The 18466-nt window shown below is 42.6% G+C and overlaps 1 protein-coding gene across 1 annotated transcript in view; it reads right to left on the reverse strand.

The window, feature by feature from the left end:
- tnfrsf21 (tumor necrosis factor receptor superfamily, member 21) overlaps positions 1-18466 on the reverse strand; it is a 62129-nt gene that overhangs the window by 35646 nt on the left and 8017 nt on the right. The window contains exons 2-3 of the mRNA XM_083790844.1: positions 14040-14796; positions 4043-4621 (exon numbers count right to left, since the gene is read on the reverse strand). Of these exons, the coding sequence (XP_083646970.1) occupies positions 4043-4621; positions 14040-14796 (1336 nt within the window). The remainder of the gene's footprint in view (positions 1-4042; positions 4622-14039; positions 14797-18466) is intronic.

Consider the following 18466-nt stretch of genomic DNA (forward strand, 5'->3'; position numbering starts at 1 on the left):
AGTCGTGCACCTTGGGTGGATTAAAAAGCTGTTTTGTTTTATGTTGGAGGGAATAAATAGCAGTGTAAAGTGCCTATTTGGGCTGCATGTGCATACATACGTATCGGTGTAAATACATACACATGGGCACATGCTTTTATCAACACATACCTGTGTGTACACACACACACACACACACGCACGCGCGTGCGCACCAAGAAGTAAATTACCAATAGAAAGCGGGGAAAACACACACATACACCATACACACGCATAAACATGCTCAGCTTAAATGTAAAACCAGGCAACCATTTAAAGAAACATGCAATGCCTCTTATAAGCACCGTGCAGTAAATTTGAATTGGTCTGAAATATCGTTAAATCATTTGAAGGTGATAAACAAATTCCTTCTACCTCTGTACTTATTTGGAGAAAGAAATCAGTGCACTTTTGCTCAGAAGAGGTTACGTTGTGAGTGACACGGCAAAGAATCAGCTATATTTATCTTCTTCTATTGTATTATTCGTATTATCTTTGACCCTTTACGTTCAACATTAGTAGGACGGTGGCGCTATGGCCTCTCTCTCTCTCTCTCTAGTGTTGCTGCTCGGTAATGTCTGGGGGAGACCCCAGGTCTGCTGTGCTTCTCCAACACTATACCATTTCTCCCGTGTCAAACTGAGACATGTACCCCGCCTCCATTTTTCATTCCCTTTCTCCATCTCTCTTTGTCTCTGTCTCTCTCTCCCCCTCTGTATCTCTATATCCGTGTAAGAGGAGCGATCGACCCACTAACGGGACTCGCCAACCAACCCCGGTGCAGTTGGAACCAGATCGCTCCGGTTCTCTGTGTGGTCAGTCAGTGAGGGGGAGAGAGAGAGAGAGAGAGAGATATACAGGCGGGTGGCTCAACTTTATCACAGCTCTCACTCTTTCTCATGCACGCGCGCACACCACGCGTGCGCGCACACCACGCGCGCGCACACACACACACACACACACACACACACACACACACACAGAGCCCTGGGAGGGGGGTGGATGGGGGACAGTCAGAGGGGTTTCAGAGAGTTGGGTATCACAGGCAGGAGGTGTCCTGAGCTTGTGTTTCTTGGGTCTCTCTCTTCACTCTCTCTCTCCCATCGTGTGAAATGACAAGCTCTGCAGTGGAGCACAGGGCACTGAGTCTAGAGTACATGTTGACAGACATTGGAGAAATTAAGATCTGCGCTAAAATTGTTGGTAGGCCAGTTGAGGTCGTGTTATGTTCCTTTAAACAGGCCCAGACCAAGAGCATGCTTAGACTTGCGAAGAGTATCTCTTCTGACACCGTACATGTTTTAAATGATGAATATCAACTGTTGCCCTACATGAGGCGGTTTAGAGTCCCTACATTTAAGAAAAACAGACTAAAGAACTCTGTCTTGCTTCTAAACCAAAATCGTTAAACCAGTGGATATGTTCTCGTTCCTCATTGTTTCTGTGATCTTTGTCCTGTAATGTCTACCATTTTGTAATGTATGTCTATGTCTTGTCTGTTTCTTGAACGGTGACGTCATGGACGCAAAACAAATTTCAGTGCAAGCTGACAATAAAGTTGTATCGTATCGTATCGTATCGTATCGTATCTGCTGCTTTTGAAAATGTTATCCTGGCCAATCTTACAATAGTGACGCCAGATTATAAAGTGCATCGGGACACATCGGCTTCATGATTTTCATCAGAAAAGTCAGCAATGAATCGGCAAACACGATATATCGGTGTGGCTCTAATATAGAACCCATGTATGTATGTATGGTGGCAGTAGCTTCCAGTTTGGACTACATAATGATGTATCAGAGGGGCAGGAACAAGACTACACAAAGTAAGGCGTGGAGAGAAGGACAAAAACAAAGACAAGAAAGCTGTGTGTGTGTGTGTGTGTGTGTGTGTGTGTGTGTGTGTGTGTGTGTGTGTGTGTGTGTGTGTGTGTGTGTGTGTGTGTGTGTGTGTGTGTGTGTGTGTGTGTGTGTGTGTGTGTGTGTGTGTCAGTGAGGTCATGTCCTTGCTTGTGTACGTGTCACCTCTCCATGCTGTATGCTCTGGGGCAGAATCGATTGGATTTAGGTTTCCCTGCTGTTACGGACAGATGGTCTTGCAGGGAAAGATCCAGAGCCTTATTCTATAAATACCATGGGGAACAATGTTTGTCTTGTGTACCTGTGTGTGTGTGTGTGTGTGTGTGTGTGTGTGTGTGTGTGTGTGTGTGTGTGTGTGTGTGTGTGTGTGTGTGTGTGTGTGTGTGTGTGTGTGTGTGTGTGTGTGTGTGTGTGTGCGTGTGTGTGCGTGTGTGTGTGTACTGTGTACATGCATGTGAGGACAATTGGCCGCTATGGGTAGGGTGCCCTGTTTTTATCCTTATCCACACACTTTTTCTTGACTGTGAATATAGATTTTTCTTTCTGGATCACACTTTTTGTTTGGTTTTGTGTCTTACGCCCATTTCCAAATGTTTGCCTTTTCAGATAAACATATTTTCTCTCAGCGAGATATCAAAATGAGGTCACATTGAGTGAACTGTAACTGAATCATGATTCTGTGGAAACCTGTGGAAACCTCTCAGACCCTGTCTAACCAAACAAGTAGAGAAAAAGAAGAGAACTAAATATGAATGTTCAAGATTTTCACGTCCATGTGTTCATCTTAGTGTTGCGCAGATGCACTTCAGATGATTAAAGTGACAGAAAAAATTGCATTCCTTAACCTTTAGCCCAAAGTGTCAAACATAAGCTTAAAAAAATGCCAATTTTAGCTAGCTCTGTTCTACCACCCTTCTACTGGCTCAAAGATGTCAGCCACACCAAAGGAGCTTCTAAAACAGGATCAGTCCTAAAGGAGCCAATATGACACTTTTACTGGCTCCTGGAGCAAGTCTAACCCACACTATACTCTACCACCTACCAGCTAAAGAACCTAAAACATAAACACTCCATGTGACAAGCCCCATTAGCAAACCTCTCTCTGTGTCAGTCAGTCAGGACTGCAGTCACTCCCTATCATACGCCGCAGTCTGAAAACCCCACCTCTTCAGGCTCCACCACCTCATTTACAGTCAGGAATATACTATACAACCCCTAATGGCCCTCGACTCCGTCTGGCACTATTATCTTTGTGTTTTCACTACTTGCTTGTGTGATATTTAACCCGTTCAATTCGTGAAAGCATCCGTGTCATTCTAGATTTTAGCAATATATCGTTGCTGTTGGGCACACATCTTGCATCTTCATATTTAAACTTTTAATGATCTTTTATTTTTATTTTTTATGAATGCCCCACTGGGCCTACTTCATCATACAAGAGTGTTGCACCAAAGTAGTGAAAATAGCTGATCTACAAGCTCACAATGATCACAATTGTGAACTTTTAGATTGTCTATTTTCATTCTTTTTTTAATGTTTTCAAAATGATGATAAAAAAAGGGAACGGTTTTGGACATGCAAGGTTTCCACAGAAACCTTCAGAAAACTGGATTTAGAAGGCTCAGTGTAAATTATATACACAGGTGCTACAGTAGGTATGCTCTAAGGTTATTAGACATCATGCTCAGTATGTTATGCTTGGTATATTCTAAGATGCTTACTAGGTCGATAGATGATACGTATGTTTTTACATAAATCTTTGACTATGTTCTTCGCTAGTACTAGGTAGATACTACCGATAGGTATGTTCTTGGATGCCAACAATGTTCTTAGCAGTATACAGTATGTTCTTTGATAGATCGAATAATAGTATAGTATATAGATATGTTCTTAAATGCATTTTAAGTTAGATACTAGGTACTAGGTAGACTATGTTCTTAAATACTAGATGCTACAGTATGTACATGTATATGTATTTTCCTAGATGGATGCTAGGTATGTTCTTAGATACTGGTGATGTTAGCTATGTTGTTTACCTGCTTCCTAAAGTTATTTTGTAGTGCACACACTCTTAGCACACATTCTTTGACCACATACCACGTTGTGCATGTCAAATGTTCATGTCTCGTAACATTTTCAGTAACAAAAACCCCAGAAGGACTCACCCTGTCCGTTTGAATAGTAGATCCACTTCTCCTTGATCTGCGTGGGCGGCCCCGACGGTCTCTTCTGTATGGCCTTCTCCACGATGCTGCTGGGGTCCTGCCGCGGCCCCTTCTTCAGCACGCGGGAGCTGCGCTTCACGCTGCACACCACGATCACCACCAGCATCAGCAACAGGAACAGCACGATCATCCAGGGGAGGTGCTCGTTGATGTCAAAGTGCCGCTGGGCGCTGGGCCGCGGGGACCCCCTGCGCGTGGGCCTGTAGAAGTAGCTGTTACCTCCCGCTCCGCCCACATTTCCCTGGATGCCTCCTCCTACTCCGACACCACGGCCGACACCGCCGAAGCCGGACCCCGCAGCCACACTGTCCTCCACGGTGCGGTGGTGTTTGTGGGCTGGGGAGGGGGATTCCTGCTGGTCCGAGTCATCCTGGCCTTCTGGAGGTGACGGCGAGGTGGCGGACCAGCTCATGACCAGACCCTGTGCATGGTGGGCCTCGCCAGGAGGGATGGCAACCTCTTCTTCTCCCACAGGTGTTGCTGTGGGGGACCAACCATTAAGCAACTGGCTGTTGGTCTCTGAGAGAGAAAGTAATACAGAAATAATAGAGAAAAGAAGAAATGAAAGTCAGAAAAAACAGAGAGGAGGAGAACAGATGTGTTCTGTCACTTATTCATAACTTATTGGCTATCTGCCAGACAAACAGAATAAGAGCACTTCCTCTCCTGAATCCTTCTCTATACCCCCTTTCCTCTCCACTCAGTCTCCCTTCTGCTTTTTTATTTTTAAGATTTTTTCTACTATTCTTTCTCCATCTCTCCGTCTCTCAATCTCAATTGCTATGCCCCTTTTGATAAAAACATACAAATAAGGGGAGCAAACATCCGGGACAGGATTTGTTGTTGTTGTTGTCCTTTGTTTTAGTCCATGGAAAAGAACACGACCAGTGGATCGATGTTCCACTCGCATTAGACTCTTAACGATTGCAATACAACAGCATATAGTTCCCAAGTGCTGAACTCAATATGCCTCTACAGTACCGTTAATGGGATCAGTGTTGTATAATAGCATTATAACATTTGGAGGATTGTCCCCTGGATCAGTGGTAATCTGTGTCATCCTTTTATCAACAGGTACAGAGCCACAGTATCTGGTAATCTCACAAAGTGAGGTTGTTTTAACAGGCAAAAAAGTTAAATCCTGTCAAATTTGGGAATTAAATGTAGGCCTATTTTTCAAAAAGCATGATGTATTGAATTTTTTTTAACAGAATCTAATTTAATAATGAATAATAAATCAAATATAGAATCAAATCGTATTCAAAAGTATCCATGATCAATCTATTTTTTCTCCCTCACACTAATGTTAAAACTTTAGTGTGAGGGAGAAAAAATAGATTGATCATGGATACTTTTGAATACGATTTGATTCTATATTTGATTTATTATTCATTATTAAATTAGATTCTGTTAAATAAAATAAAAAATAGATTAACCTAGACCACCATTGACGTTTTTTTTTTTTTTATCAAAGTTTTTTTATTAATTTTCACACATGAAAATATTATAGGCCTACAACTTTTTTCTAACTTTTTTTTTTTTTTTTTTCTCCCCCTCCCCTCCCCCCAGAGTTCCCGCTCTGAAAGAGCCACAACCCCGGTATCTTGCACCATATGAAATAAAAGGCACATACAAATATACATAGACATAATAGAATAATAGATGTATGCAAACAAATAATAATAATAAATTAAAAAAGATATATATAAAAAAAAAAAAAAAAGAAAAAAAATTACAGTAGGGTCAGTGTAACAAGTTAAGGATTGTTGATGTCAGCCGCGTTCATCCTCTCAGTGTGTGTCAAAAAAGGTTGCCAAATGGTGTAAAATTTTAAAGCACCGGCGTACCCTCTTGTGGAGTAGCGAATCTTCTCCAATGTCAGATGATATAAAACATCATTAACCCAAGATTTAAAGGTTGGTGGTATTTTCTCCTTCCATTTAAATAGTATTTGCCGCCTAGCCAAAAGAGATGCACAGTATCTGGTAATCTCACAAAGTGAGGTTGTAGCTTGATCCTGATTGCAACGATCACATATAGGATCCATGGTAGGAACGAACTTAGATAGTTTTACTTTGGACCAGTGGAGGCGATGTGTAACCTTAAACTGAATAATAGTATGCCTTAGACCGATTGAAGAGGAGTGTATCCTATACAGCGCTTCCTTCCAAACATCATCAGAAATGTGTGTCCCCAGGTCTCCCTCCCATTGATTCTTTAATGAGGTAAGTGGTTCCAGGTCAAATGAGTTTAATAAGGAGTAAACTAGCCCAATTACCCCTTTAGAGTGTGTATTGAGCTTTAGAATTGAGTCTAAAAGGGAGTCTGGTGGTTGTGATGGGAAATCCGTAATAGATGATGTTACAAAATTAGTGAGAGCGGGGGATATCAAATTTCAACCGTATCTGGTCAAAAGACATAAAAACGCCTTCGTTTTTAATAATTACATTTGAGGTGTATTTGGACACAGGTTCGGCTAACGGGAGTTTGGAACAGAGGAAAGCATTTAGGGACGTGGGGCCACATGACAAGTTTTCCAATTGCAGCCATTTGGGGAAAGGGTCTTGGGACGGCAGCTCCCTCCAACACAACATCACCTTTATGTTGGCAGCCCAATAATAATATAGAAAATTAGGGAGAGATAATCCGCCGTCCTGTCGGTGCCGCTGTATCATGCTTTACGTATTCTAGGGTTTTTCTTATTCCATATAAACTCCAATATCAGCTTATCAATGGAAGAGAAAAAGGATTTGGATAAGAAGAGAGGGATGCATTGGAACAAGTATAGAAATTTAGGCATAACGTTCATTTTGATCGTGTTTATTCTACCTCCTAATGATAGAGGTAGTATGTTCCAACGTTCCATATCTTGTTTCAAACGGAGTACCAGTGGGGGGAAATTTTATTTGAAAAGGTCTTTAAAATCATGCGCAATCCAAATTCCCAAGTGTTTACATTTATGTGGACTTACTTTAAAGGAGAATGAGTCGAGCACAACTAATTTGGCGGCATCATTCACAGGCATTATCTCACTTTTCTGTATATTGACTTTGTATCCTGATATTTTACCGAAGTCCTTTAACAAATCCAGTGCTATAGGTAGGCAGCATAAAGGGATACTTTATGTACCGAACCGTGTCTTATAATTCCTTTGATACCGATTTCTCCACGTAGCGCAATTGCTAGCGGCTCGACAGCGACGGCGAATAAAAGGGGAGACAGTGGGCAACCTTGACGATTTTCTCGATTAAGAGGGAAATAGGGGGATAGGTTGTTATTCGTTCGAACAGCCGCCACTGGAGAGGAATAAAGCACCTTAATCCATTAAACAAACCTCGACATTGACGTATTTTGACGTAGCAACATGGGGTGTGAACCTCTGAAGAAGTTCACACCCGGAAATAACGTCATCACATCAACATTTCCAAGCCTGTTGTGCGTAATTTTACTATATATATATATATATATATATATATATATATATAAATGTTTATCTGCTTTCTGTTGCTAGACAGCGATTTTGGAAAAAACAAGCTACATGAGACTGCCAATAACTAGGGAACGGAGCATCGCGGTGGCACGCTTTCCCCACGATCAAAGCAGATACTCTCCTTCTCGGTGTGTCGATCATCATGGAGCGAAATATTCTGTGGATCTTGAAAGTTTAGTAAAAACATGCTGGCAAAGGGCTGATTAATTTATTTACTCTGGCAGTACAAATGGCTGGACTTAAAAGTGATTTAAGCTATAACTAGGCTAAGTTTTAACTTAGTGTGAGGTGGTGCAACTGGCTACTGTTCACTAAATGTTTGATTAGCGCTCTAGTTTAGAAGCAACAGTTTTCTCCATCCTCTTTCTCCCCTCTTTTCAACACTTGTCTTGTGACCTTAGGACCCGTTGTATTCCCGCCCCACCCTCATCATCATTGACGGTAACAGAGACCCGAAGGACAAGAACACTCATGATGTAATAGTGGCCTCCTCAAACAAACAGCCGTGTCAGTGTAGTGGGGGGGGGGGGGGGGGGGGGGGTCAGGTTACGACTGGTTGTGTGACTAATAAAACTGACTGACTGACTGACTGACTGACTAGGGGGCAGCAGGGGGTACAGAGGGAGAGAGACACTGGAAATGTGATGAGAGAGAGGGAGGGCACTCTTGTTATTTTCTAGAACAGACTAGAAAACAAGAATATCTTTGATATTATTATTATATAAGCCCTATTTTATAGGGGGATGGGGGGTGGTCTTTTTACACCCAAAAATAGGAATGCCAAAATTAGGGATGCCAGGTTAAAAGTTGGGGTCGCGGGACACTGATGGTGGGGTCCTGTCCAGAATGTGTAAAACACCAAAAGGGGTTCCCGTAAATGTGCGGACATAAAACTTCCTCCGGGGGTTAGGTTGGGGTCGCAATGGCAGCAGTTGAGGGAATAAGGGTAAGGGTTAACACACTCTCTCTCTCTCTCACACACACACACACACACACACACACACACACACACACACACACACACACACACACACACACACACAGAGCCAGAGAGAGAGATGACACAAACTCTTCCTGTGTATAGTGGCATTCCTTAGTCAGGGAGATGCCACCCGTCTCCAAGCCGACGGATCATGTCCTTCCTTTTTTTGGAATTGTCACAAAGAAAAACGTGTCCATTCTGGGAACTGAGTATCAGTTACTGTGACCACACAATAACAGCTTGCATAAGAAGCACTGTGCCTATGTTGGGCACACAATGTACACATGCTAGTCCATGGTGAATATAGTGAGATTTACAATGTACACATGCTAGTCCATGGTGAATATAGTGAGATTTACAATGTACACATGCTATGCTAGTCCATGGTGAATATAGTGAGATTTACAATGTACACATGCTAGTCCATGGTGAATATAGTGAGATTTACAATGTACACATGCTATGCTAGTCCATGGTGAATATAGTGAGATTTACAATGTACACATGCTAGTCCATGGTGAATATAGTGAGTTTTACAATGTACACATGCTAGTCCATGGTGAATATAGTGAGATTTACAATGTACACATGCTAGTCCGCGGTGAATATAGTGAGATTTACAATGTACACATGCTAGTCCCCGGTGAATATAGTGAGATTTACAATGTACACATGCTAGTCCATGGTGAATATAGTGAGATTTACAATATTGTAAATCTCACTCTATTCGGGAGGCATACTATCATCCGACGGAGCATTGCTCCGAAGGATCAATGCTCCGAGGTGCGCTGCGGGTCGGGAGAGGGTTGCGGTTAGGTTTAGGTGTCTGCCCCGGGGGAGGTTAGGGTTAGGGTGAGGGAGGAGGTAGGTTGTCGTTCGGACCAATGATCCGTCGGATTAAAGTACTGCACTCACTATATTCACCATGGACTAGCATACATGCTAGTCCATGGTGAATATAGTGATATTTACAATGTACACATGCTAGTCCATGGTGAATATAGTGATATTTACAATGTACACATGCTAGTCCATGGTGAATATAGTGAGATTTACAATGTACACATGCTAGTCCATGGTGAATATAGTGAGATTTTGAGATGCGTGTCCGTGACAAAATACACATACTTTTGGGGGTCCTTGACATGAAAAAGTATGAAAACTACCGATATAGAAACATGCCGATTCAGAAGAATTGCAGGATTTAGACATTTTATAGAATCTGATCTCAGGTCTTAAAGGGTTAATGTTAATTACGTGACTTTGTACTGTAGGGTAGGCTACAATACTAAAATCACACCCGTGTGAAACTGTGAAGTGAGGGGCGCTAATATATTAAAGTCTAACTCATGTTGATTAGGTGATGTAATGGTGATGTAAAACAAACAGTGGCCAACACAAACATTAAATGCCATTAACATTAAAGAGACAATATGACGTAATGAGGCACATTATGACGTACATTTTCCCTTCATTGTCAATGGCGTTTACAAAACAAACATTGGACTACAGACAAACATTAAACCTGTGTATAGGAGGGCTGGTGCCCCTCAAAAATACTTTCAGGGGGCGATTACGGTATTTACAGAACACCGACGTTGTAATAGGTTTTGGTTTTACGTGTGTACAGTAACTTTTACCCAAGTGACGTGCTGCTTATACAAAATAACATGTTGACTTTCCTTCAGCCAGTTTACAAAGTACAGGACGAATGTATAGGGCTTGATATGGGAATGAGAGGACAGTGTAAAGGAGGAGATAACTCGTCTGTCTGTCTGTCTGTCTGTCTGCCTGCCTGCATGCGTGCGTACGTACAATGCATGTTAGTGTGTACACAGTCTAAAAGTCAGCAGGGAGGGCATGTTTGTGTTTGGCCCTCTGTGTGTGTGTGTGTGTGTGTGTGTGTGTGTGCGTGTGCGTGTGCGTGTGCGTGTGCGTGTGCGTGTGCGTGTGCGTGTGTGTGTGTGTGTGTGTGTGTGTGTGTGTATGTTTATTAAAGGATCCCCATTAGAGACACATGAAAGAGCCTCTAGTCTTCCTGGGGTCCTAAATAACACAAATACAATACAGATGTACAAGTAAAAATTCACATTAAAACAGGAAAAACTAAATTAAAAATACAAAAACAAATTCACATGATAAAAACTATTAATAAACTCAAATACTCAAATCAGTTATATACTTGACAAATTGGCAAGGTATCGTTTGACATTTCTTTTGAAAGTAGTTTTGTTGTTTGTCGATAAGATGTTTTTGGGCAGAGCATTCCAGAGAATTATTGCCCTATATATACCAGTGTTTTTGAGACAGTTTGATTTTGGTGTTATTCTTATTCTTATGTTTCCAGAGGCTGCTCCTCTAGTGTTTTGACCATGTTCAGCAGTCATTTTTAACTGGTGAGCCAGGCTGTATGGCTTACCGGTGGTGATGATATTTCGCAGTAGCATTAGGAGACTCACCTCTAATTTATTTTCCACCATAAGCCATGCAAGATGTTCATGCATATAATCAATACTAGTCCTGTATGAGGAGCCTAATGCCAAACGAGCCGCTTTGTTCTGAGCAACTTGTAACTTTTTCAAATCAGATTTAGTAGCTGCTGACCAGATAACAGGGCAGTATTCTAAGTGTGACAAAACCAAAGATTGGATAACCGATTTCATTATGGAAGGAGAAATGAAAGCAGAACATTTTCTAGCCATACCAATTCCCCTTCCCATTTTGATTACAATATTATTTATATGTTTTGACCAAGATAAAGAGCTATCTATAGTTACTCCCAGAAGTTTTATTGTGTTCACCTGTTCAATTTGTGTGTTGCCAATTGACAATTTTAACTGAGGATTCTTGCCCAACATATATCTAGATCCAAGCACAATGGCCTTTGTCTTGGAAATATTTAGCACAAGCTTGTTACACTCGATCCACTCATAAGTGTCTGCTAGAGCTCTGCTTAATGTGTCAGTAACAACTTGCTCAGATGTGTCTGCGCTATATAATGTTGTGTCATCAGCATACATAATTGTATTAACATTCTTTACACAAAGTGGTCAATCATTCGTGAAAATGGAGTATAACAGAGGCCCCAGGCAGCTCCCTTGTGGAACTCCACAGTTAATGGGGTTCCAGTTTGAAAAGCTGCCATTAAAGAAGACCCTCTGTTGCCTCCCTGAGAGATAATGACCAAACCAAGACAATGCATTAGAGGTGAAACCGTAACACTGTAGCTTATCTACAAGCAAAGAATGATCAATTACATCAAATGCTGCACTGAAGTCCAGCATAACAGCACCTACTAATTTCTTATTGTCCATGGAAGATAACCAATCGTCATTCATTTGTAAAAGTGCAGTGCTTGTAGAATGGCCTTCCCTATAAGCATGCTGAAAGGGTGAGAGTAGATTATTAATGGCAAAATAGTCCATGACCTGTTTGAAAACAATCTTTTCCATAATTTTGCTTAGCAACGGTAAAATACTGATAGGACGGCTATTTGGACCAGTAAATGTTTTATTCTTATCTTTTGGAAGTGGAATGATTTTAGCTTCCTTCCATACTGTTGGGTGGACCCCATAGTTTAAACACTGGTTGAATATATGACTTATAGGAGTAACCACAGAATTAACAACAATTTTCAATATTCTACTGTCTAAGTTATCAGTACCAGAAGAAGTGGAATCTGCTTGCGACATGATTAATTTCAAAACTGTTTCCCTATCAACTTGATTAAAGCTGAAGAGACAGTTTTTGTCTTTCATAATTTCTTTCTTTATAAGTGTACGTGATAGTGACCCATCACTACAGTACTTTCTTGACCTTCTCTTAATTTATCAACTTTATTTTTAAAGTGTGTGTGTGTGTGTGTGTGTGTGTGTGTGTGTGTGTGTGTGTGTGTGTGTGTGTGTGTGTGTGTGTGTGTGTGTGAGTGTGCATGTGCAGATTGTGCGCACGCATGGAGGGATGTGTAAATACCATAGACTGTAAAAAATATGGACAAAGCGTTCCCCGGGTCTAACATGAACGTAAAATGAAGCCTGAAATTCCTTGCACTCTAATGCACTGTAAGTCGCCATCTTTCTTGATCCGTTCTGGTCCAGCTGGCCATTGGCTGGCCCAGACAACGAGGCAGGACTTCCCCCCTTCTTCTCTGTTGGTTTTTATTTTGACTCGAGTGGGTGGGGGATCCCGATCACAGACTGTAACGGTAGCCACGCCCCTCAGAACATACGCGACTTTATGGTCATTTCTTTTATAAATGGGACCATAATTTTCCAAAAAGAATATTATGACATTAGAAATGAGACTTTAAACTAGTGACTGGAAGCAGAAAGTATTCATGACCATGTTTATTAAGGTAATACAGTCTAGGTGAAGTTGGGCCCAAATACATGGGCCTCTATGGAGCTATGGGGCTTTTTGGGTCCAGTCCAGCGCCACAACAGGCCATTATATGAACTTTCAGGAAGTCCCGATTTCAAAAGAGGCTTCACGAAATATCTGGCTGACTGCCCCCCTGGTAAATACAAGCAAACACACACTGATCCTTCCAAAACAGTAAGGTAATTAGTCTTTGCGTTCAGGCGTGACACATCTTAGCACGTTACTGTTGCGCAGAAACCTTGTATCTCTCCATATTTCATATTTGTTTATGTTTTTTTTCCATTAATTAATGTCCTACTTTATCCTACTACAGTGTCACACAAAAGTAGCAACAATAGTTTTATACCGAACTTGTAGATTTGCTATTTTTGAAGATGTTTTACAGTTCAGGTTTAAACTGTCTTTATTGTTATTAATATTGTAAGTGCTGAAAAGTATTAACGAGAACTTGTTACTAGATACTTTAGTTGTTTTTTATTTTTTTGGGGAACCATCATAATCTGGTAACAAAGACCAAACATGTCACATCACAGACATTCGGTCATTAATTTGCCATGTCCAAATAAGGGTGAGATCATGGTTACCAGAACGGGTTATTCTGGATCAAAACCTGATCCTGGAACACTCCCATGAAGCAATAACAACAACAGTACAATTCCCCCACCATGCATACCTAGGCTGCCAGCAGTGGTGGAAGAAGTTGTCCGGAGTCCGGAATTCAAAATTTACTTTACTTACTTACAAAAATACAAAAGTATTGGTATCAAAATAATAAAGTACCAAAAGTAGAAAGTACTATGACCTATGACCCTTACCTCCCAATCTCAGGGCGGACCCTCTAACCTGGGCTGGTTTAATATATAAAAAGAATATATCTCTGCTGTAGGGCAGAAACCACCTGAATCAAAAATGTAATTTAAAAACAACAATTTAAAAACAACGCATAGAGCACCAGACCTCTGTCTCATCTTGTACGCCTGACGAGACAGAGGTCTGGAGACGTGAGATTACCAGTCATTTAATGTTTTGGCAGGATGGGAGGCAGAGTTCAAAGGAAACAGTGTTTAAGTTGGGAGTGGTCTTACCTTTATGTGCTGCTGCTGCTAATGATGATGATGATGATGATGAGAGCGTCGACACAGAGGACAGGGGTTCCTGTACAAAGGCAGAGGCAGGCCGCATGGGGCCAGGCGGAGTACTGTTGGGAGAGGAAGAGGACGATGAAGAAGGGCGCGCAGAAAGTGGACCGCAGGTATTGTCGGTCTCCCGAGTGCCTGGCGAGAGCACCGCCAACCCCTGGCAGTCTGTGTGCGCCCGGCACCTCAGCGTTCTAGATGCCATGTCCGAGTACGTCCCCTTGGCGCAGGGCTTGCAGCGCACGTCTTCCGTGGCACTCCCGCGGCGCTTGACGCCGGCGCCGGGCGGACACAGCGAGTGCGGCGTGCACTGAGCGTCGCCGCCGTCGTCGCTGCTGTTCTGGGCCGGAGCGGCCACAAAGAAGCTCTCCGGCGGGCAGGCACAGACGCGGTCCTGCGTGGGCGTGCACGGCACCTTCTCCACGAAGCCCGCGGGGCACGGGAGCCTGCAGCGGTGGCAGTGCTGCACGCCGTTCTCGCCCCGAGTGAAGGAGCCCTGAGGACAAGGACTGCACTCCCGCACAGCGGTCGTGGAGCAGTGGCAGGACACATAGGTGCCCGCCGGGCACTTGTCACAGACCAGCGGAGTGCCCGTGTCGGCGTCTTCATGCTGGTAGTGGCGCGGGGAGAGGAGTGGCTGGTCGGCCGTGCTGCCGATGCTCAGCGCCTTGACAACCCAGCTGTCGGTGATCACCGTGCACAGCAGCTACAGTAAGAGAAGGAGAAAGAGAGACAAGATGAGAGAGAGATACCGGTGGAAGAGAGAGAGAGAGAAAGGATGGGAGAAACATAAATGAGAGGCAGAAACAGCGGAAGAGAGTGAATGTGAGCATATAGGAAGAGAGAGAATGAGCGGGAGAAAGAAGACGGGTTAAGCCTAAAACAATGGCATTATTTGCTAAATTATTATTTATCAAGTATGAATTTGCTTAACTCCAGACCTTAATAAAACTGATATTTATCAGTGTCACTGGGTGAGCTGATATGAAGTGACAATAATAATACATAAGCAGAGTCGAGCACAACTACAAGCTACAAGAAAAAGCTCGATCCGTTTGGCTGTAGTCATTTCACATACTCGCCATGAGTCATCCTATCACTTTGAAAGTAGGTTGACCATTAGGTGCTGCCCACCGTCTAAGAATACTGTAATGACAAATGCACATTACTGTAGCTACCTTTGAAGTACTCTTCGTTGCTAAGCGACGGCAAGGAAGAAGAATCCATTAGAGTGACAACTGATTCTGGCTTTTTCCTGTATGCCCTTCTCTCTTGTCTGGGTCTCTGGGAGGCCAGTCAGGCCACCAACCGGTTTTATAAGGGAATAATTCATATGACTGATGGTATATAACACCGACCCCCCCCCATGCACGTCACTGAGCGAGTCAGTGTTCTGTGAAATCCTTGGGTTTCGCCAGTAAACAAAGCATATATTTTTTAGAATCGTTCACATGGGCCTCCACCTCCATCACATGAAAGCCGTTGGAAAAGCCACCGTAGCTTGAGTGTTGAACCCATTTTTGGCGCGCTACGAGCTTGTAGGTTTGCTATTTTTGAAAAATCGAAGAACGACTGACACAGAAACATAGCTTTTTCAGAAAACTGTCAAGATTTAGAAGACATTTATAGAATCGTTCCCAGGTCAAAATGGGTTAAATAAGCGTGCCAATGTTTTGTGTTTTACGTTTGGTTGCGCTCAGGTGTGGCGCTCTGAAAAGTTCAGATCTACGTACAAGCTCACAACGCGTGTAGATCGGCCATTTTCAGCATGCAACAAAGTATAAAATCAGGCATAATACAAATGCCCTAAATATTATTTTGTCGACAAACTCAACTGTAGATTTAATCTTAAGACTAAACTAAATAAAAGATGCTGTCTCTTGGTGAAGGTTCAGGTTGATGTATCGGACATTATTTGACTTTTTTGAAGATCTGTAATTATGTGCCCCGATTTGTAACCACTTTCAACCTGGTATCCCTATTTTGACCTTTTGACCTCATAGGTGAACATTCTCAAAAGTTCACACAGTTCATCATTCACACCTCATAAGGACCGCAATGGAAACAATCAATCAATCAATCAATCAATCAAAAGGTTTTAAAAACAGTACAAGCCTGAGCTCACAATGCATCACAACTCGATGCCTTGTGAGTTTGTACATTTTAGTTTTTATATTTCGAAGTGGTAAAATAAAATAAAGTTCACTTCATGTGTATTTTATATGTACTTGTTGTGTTGTTTGCTTAGAAGTTAAATGTTCTGAAATAGAAATAAAAATCTGAGATCAGAAACGTTTACACTTCTTGACAAATCAGTCAAAACATGTGTAATCTGTGGCCCCAGTACTCTCTAAAATCAGGACTGGCATCGGACACGGAATCGGATCTGGCATCGTTTGGACTCTGGAAAGGAGATAAGATGGGGAGATGAAGAGAAAGACAAAAAAAAACAACAGAGGAAAGAAAATAAAAAAAGGAAACAGACATGATGTGCGTGCGTGGGTGGGGGTCTGTGTGTGTGTGTGTGGTCCACATATGTGCATGTGTCTGTATGTGAGAACTGTGCATCCACATGCTGAATGTGAATGCAGATTAGGAGCTTTCCCACCAGACCCATAAACACAAGGCCAGGGGTGGATGGGGAGGGGGCGGGGGGGGGGGGGGGGCTGTTGACGGACAGAACAAACAGGATTTGGTGGTTCTGAAGTGGTGCACTGAGGGGAGAATTCTGCTGACGCTGCATGTGAATCCTTTCTGATCTGGGATGCACGCACGCACACACACACACACACACACACACTCATGTGCACACACAGTGTGCCGAGTACAGTTGTACCGTTATCCACGTTAACTCAGGCGTCTCAATTTTGGGCAGATTTTCAAAACAAATCAAAGATGGCTTTTTTTTTTTTTTTTTTTACATTATCTGTCCTACGACAAAGTATATACAGTAGTAGGGCTTACAGTATAAGCGGTTCATTCTATAGCCGTGGGGTGTGGGAAGTGCTTAATGGGGGACAATCCCACCCGTTCAACTCTTTCCAATTTGTTTCCCGGGGGCATGACAGAGTACGGACTCCTCGACACCATGCTCATTACTGAGTCAATGAGACCATTCAGCATGAGGAACCAATGAGTAGAGGGGAATGCATGCTCACGCTGCCACTAACAGGGAACCTGCTGTGTGTTACCGCATAATGGATGAACCCGCTAGTCCTGCCACTGCTAGTATCCATTATCTTTTTAGCGATTATTCCATCTCTTCTATAGCGATCACTTTTTCGATTAGTTGAATAGTCGAGGAGAGTGTGTATGTATATATATATATATATATCTCAATGAATAATGCAAAAATAAATCTAATTTTTTTTTTTTGCTGAACCGATTAGTCCGACTAACCACTTAAAGCCCAGTTTTATTCTTTGCCCAACAACGGTGTTGTAGCCTGGCTCCAGCCCCTGAACCGCTACAGCCACACCCATTAACAAATCACACCCGTGTGAACCGAGTGGTGCAACTCCTCTCTCTCTCTACCCCCCCCCCCCCCCTCCTCCTCCTCCTCCTCCTCTCTCTCTCTCTCTCTCTCTCTCTCTCTCTCATTAGCAGGCAACATCGCCCCTACTGGTACTCATTATATGATGCTCATACATACATAGGTGAACGGTGAACGCATAGGTGAACGTCACATACATAGGTGAACACGGACAAAGCTGTTCCTTGGAGTGGTTGCACCACTCAAAAATGTGTACTTGAGATTCAGGGTCTGGTGAGTCTGTCTATGGCGCTGTTGGCCTCGGTTGGAAATCTGGTACCGCGGCTACTACGGCCAATCAGCGCCGTTTCAAGTAACTCGATGACGTCATAGAACAGCGTCTATGACGCTATAGGACCAAACCTAAGCAAACATGGCTTCCCCCACTGCGGTAACATGGGACCGTATCGATCTGGCTATTAAAATAAAAAAAGTCGATAGGCAACAAATTATTATGGTGTAACGCAACCACGCATGCGCAGTAAAGCAACCACGCTTGCGCAGTAAGGGTGTAACTGTGGGAAAAGCAAATAAACGCAAATAAACATCATTCAGTTTGTTAAAAAAGGGCTGAGTTTATGGTGCGCTGCATAACATGATGGTCGATGTCTGTGTGCAAAATGTAGATGAACTGTGCAAGTGAGGGGGAGCAGGGCTTCTAGGACATACATAATTGCTTAATTATATTGTTAGATTTAGCTAATTCTGTGAATAGGCTACCCCTGCATGAGTCTGCTTCTACGTCAGTGATGACTAACTACAATAATGGATTCTAAAATTCAAAACATCCACAAAAGAATAATGAGTGTATTAATGAAAGAAGGGAAATGCAACTTTAAAAAGG

The sequence above is a fragment of the Protomyctophum parallelum genome (genome assembly GCF_964188405.1).
Source record: "Protomyctophum parallelum genome assembly, chromosome: 19".
NCBI lineage: Eukaryota > Metazoa > Chordata > Actinopteri > Myctophiformes > Myctophidae > Protomyctophum > Protomyctophum parallelum.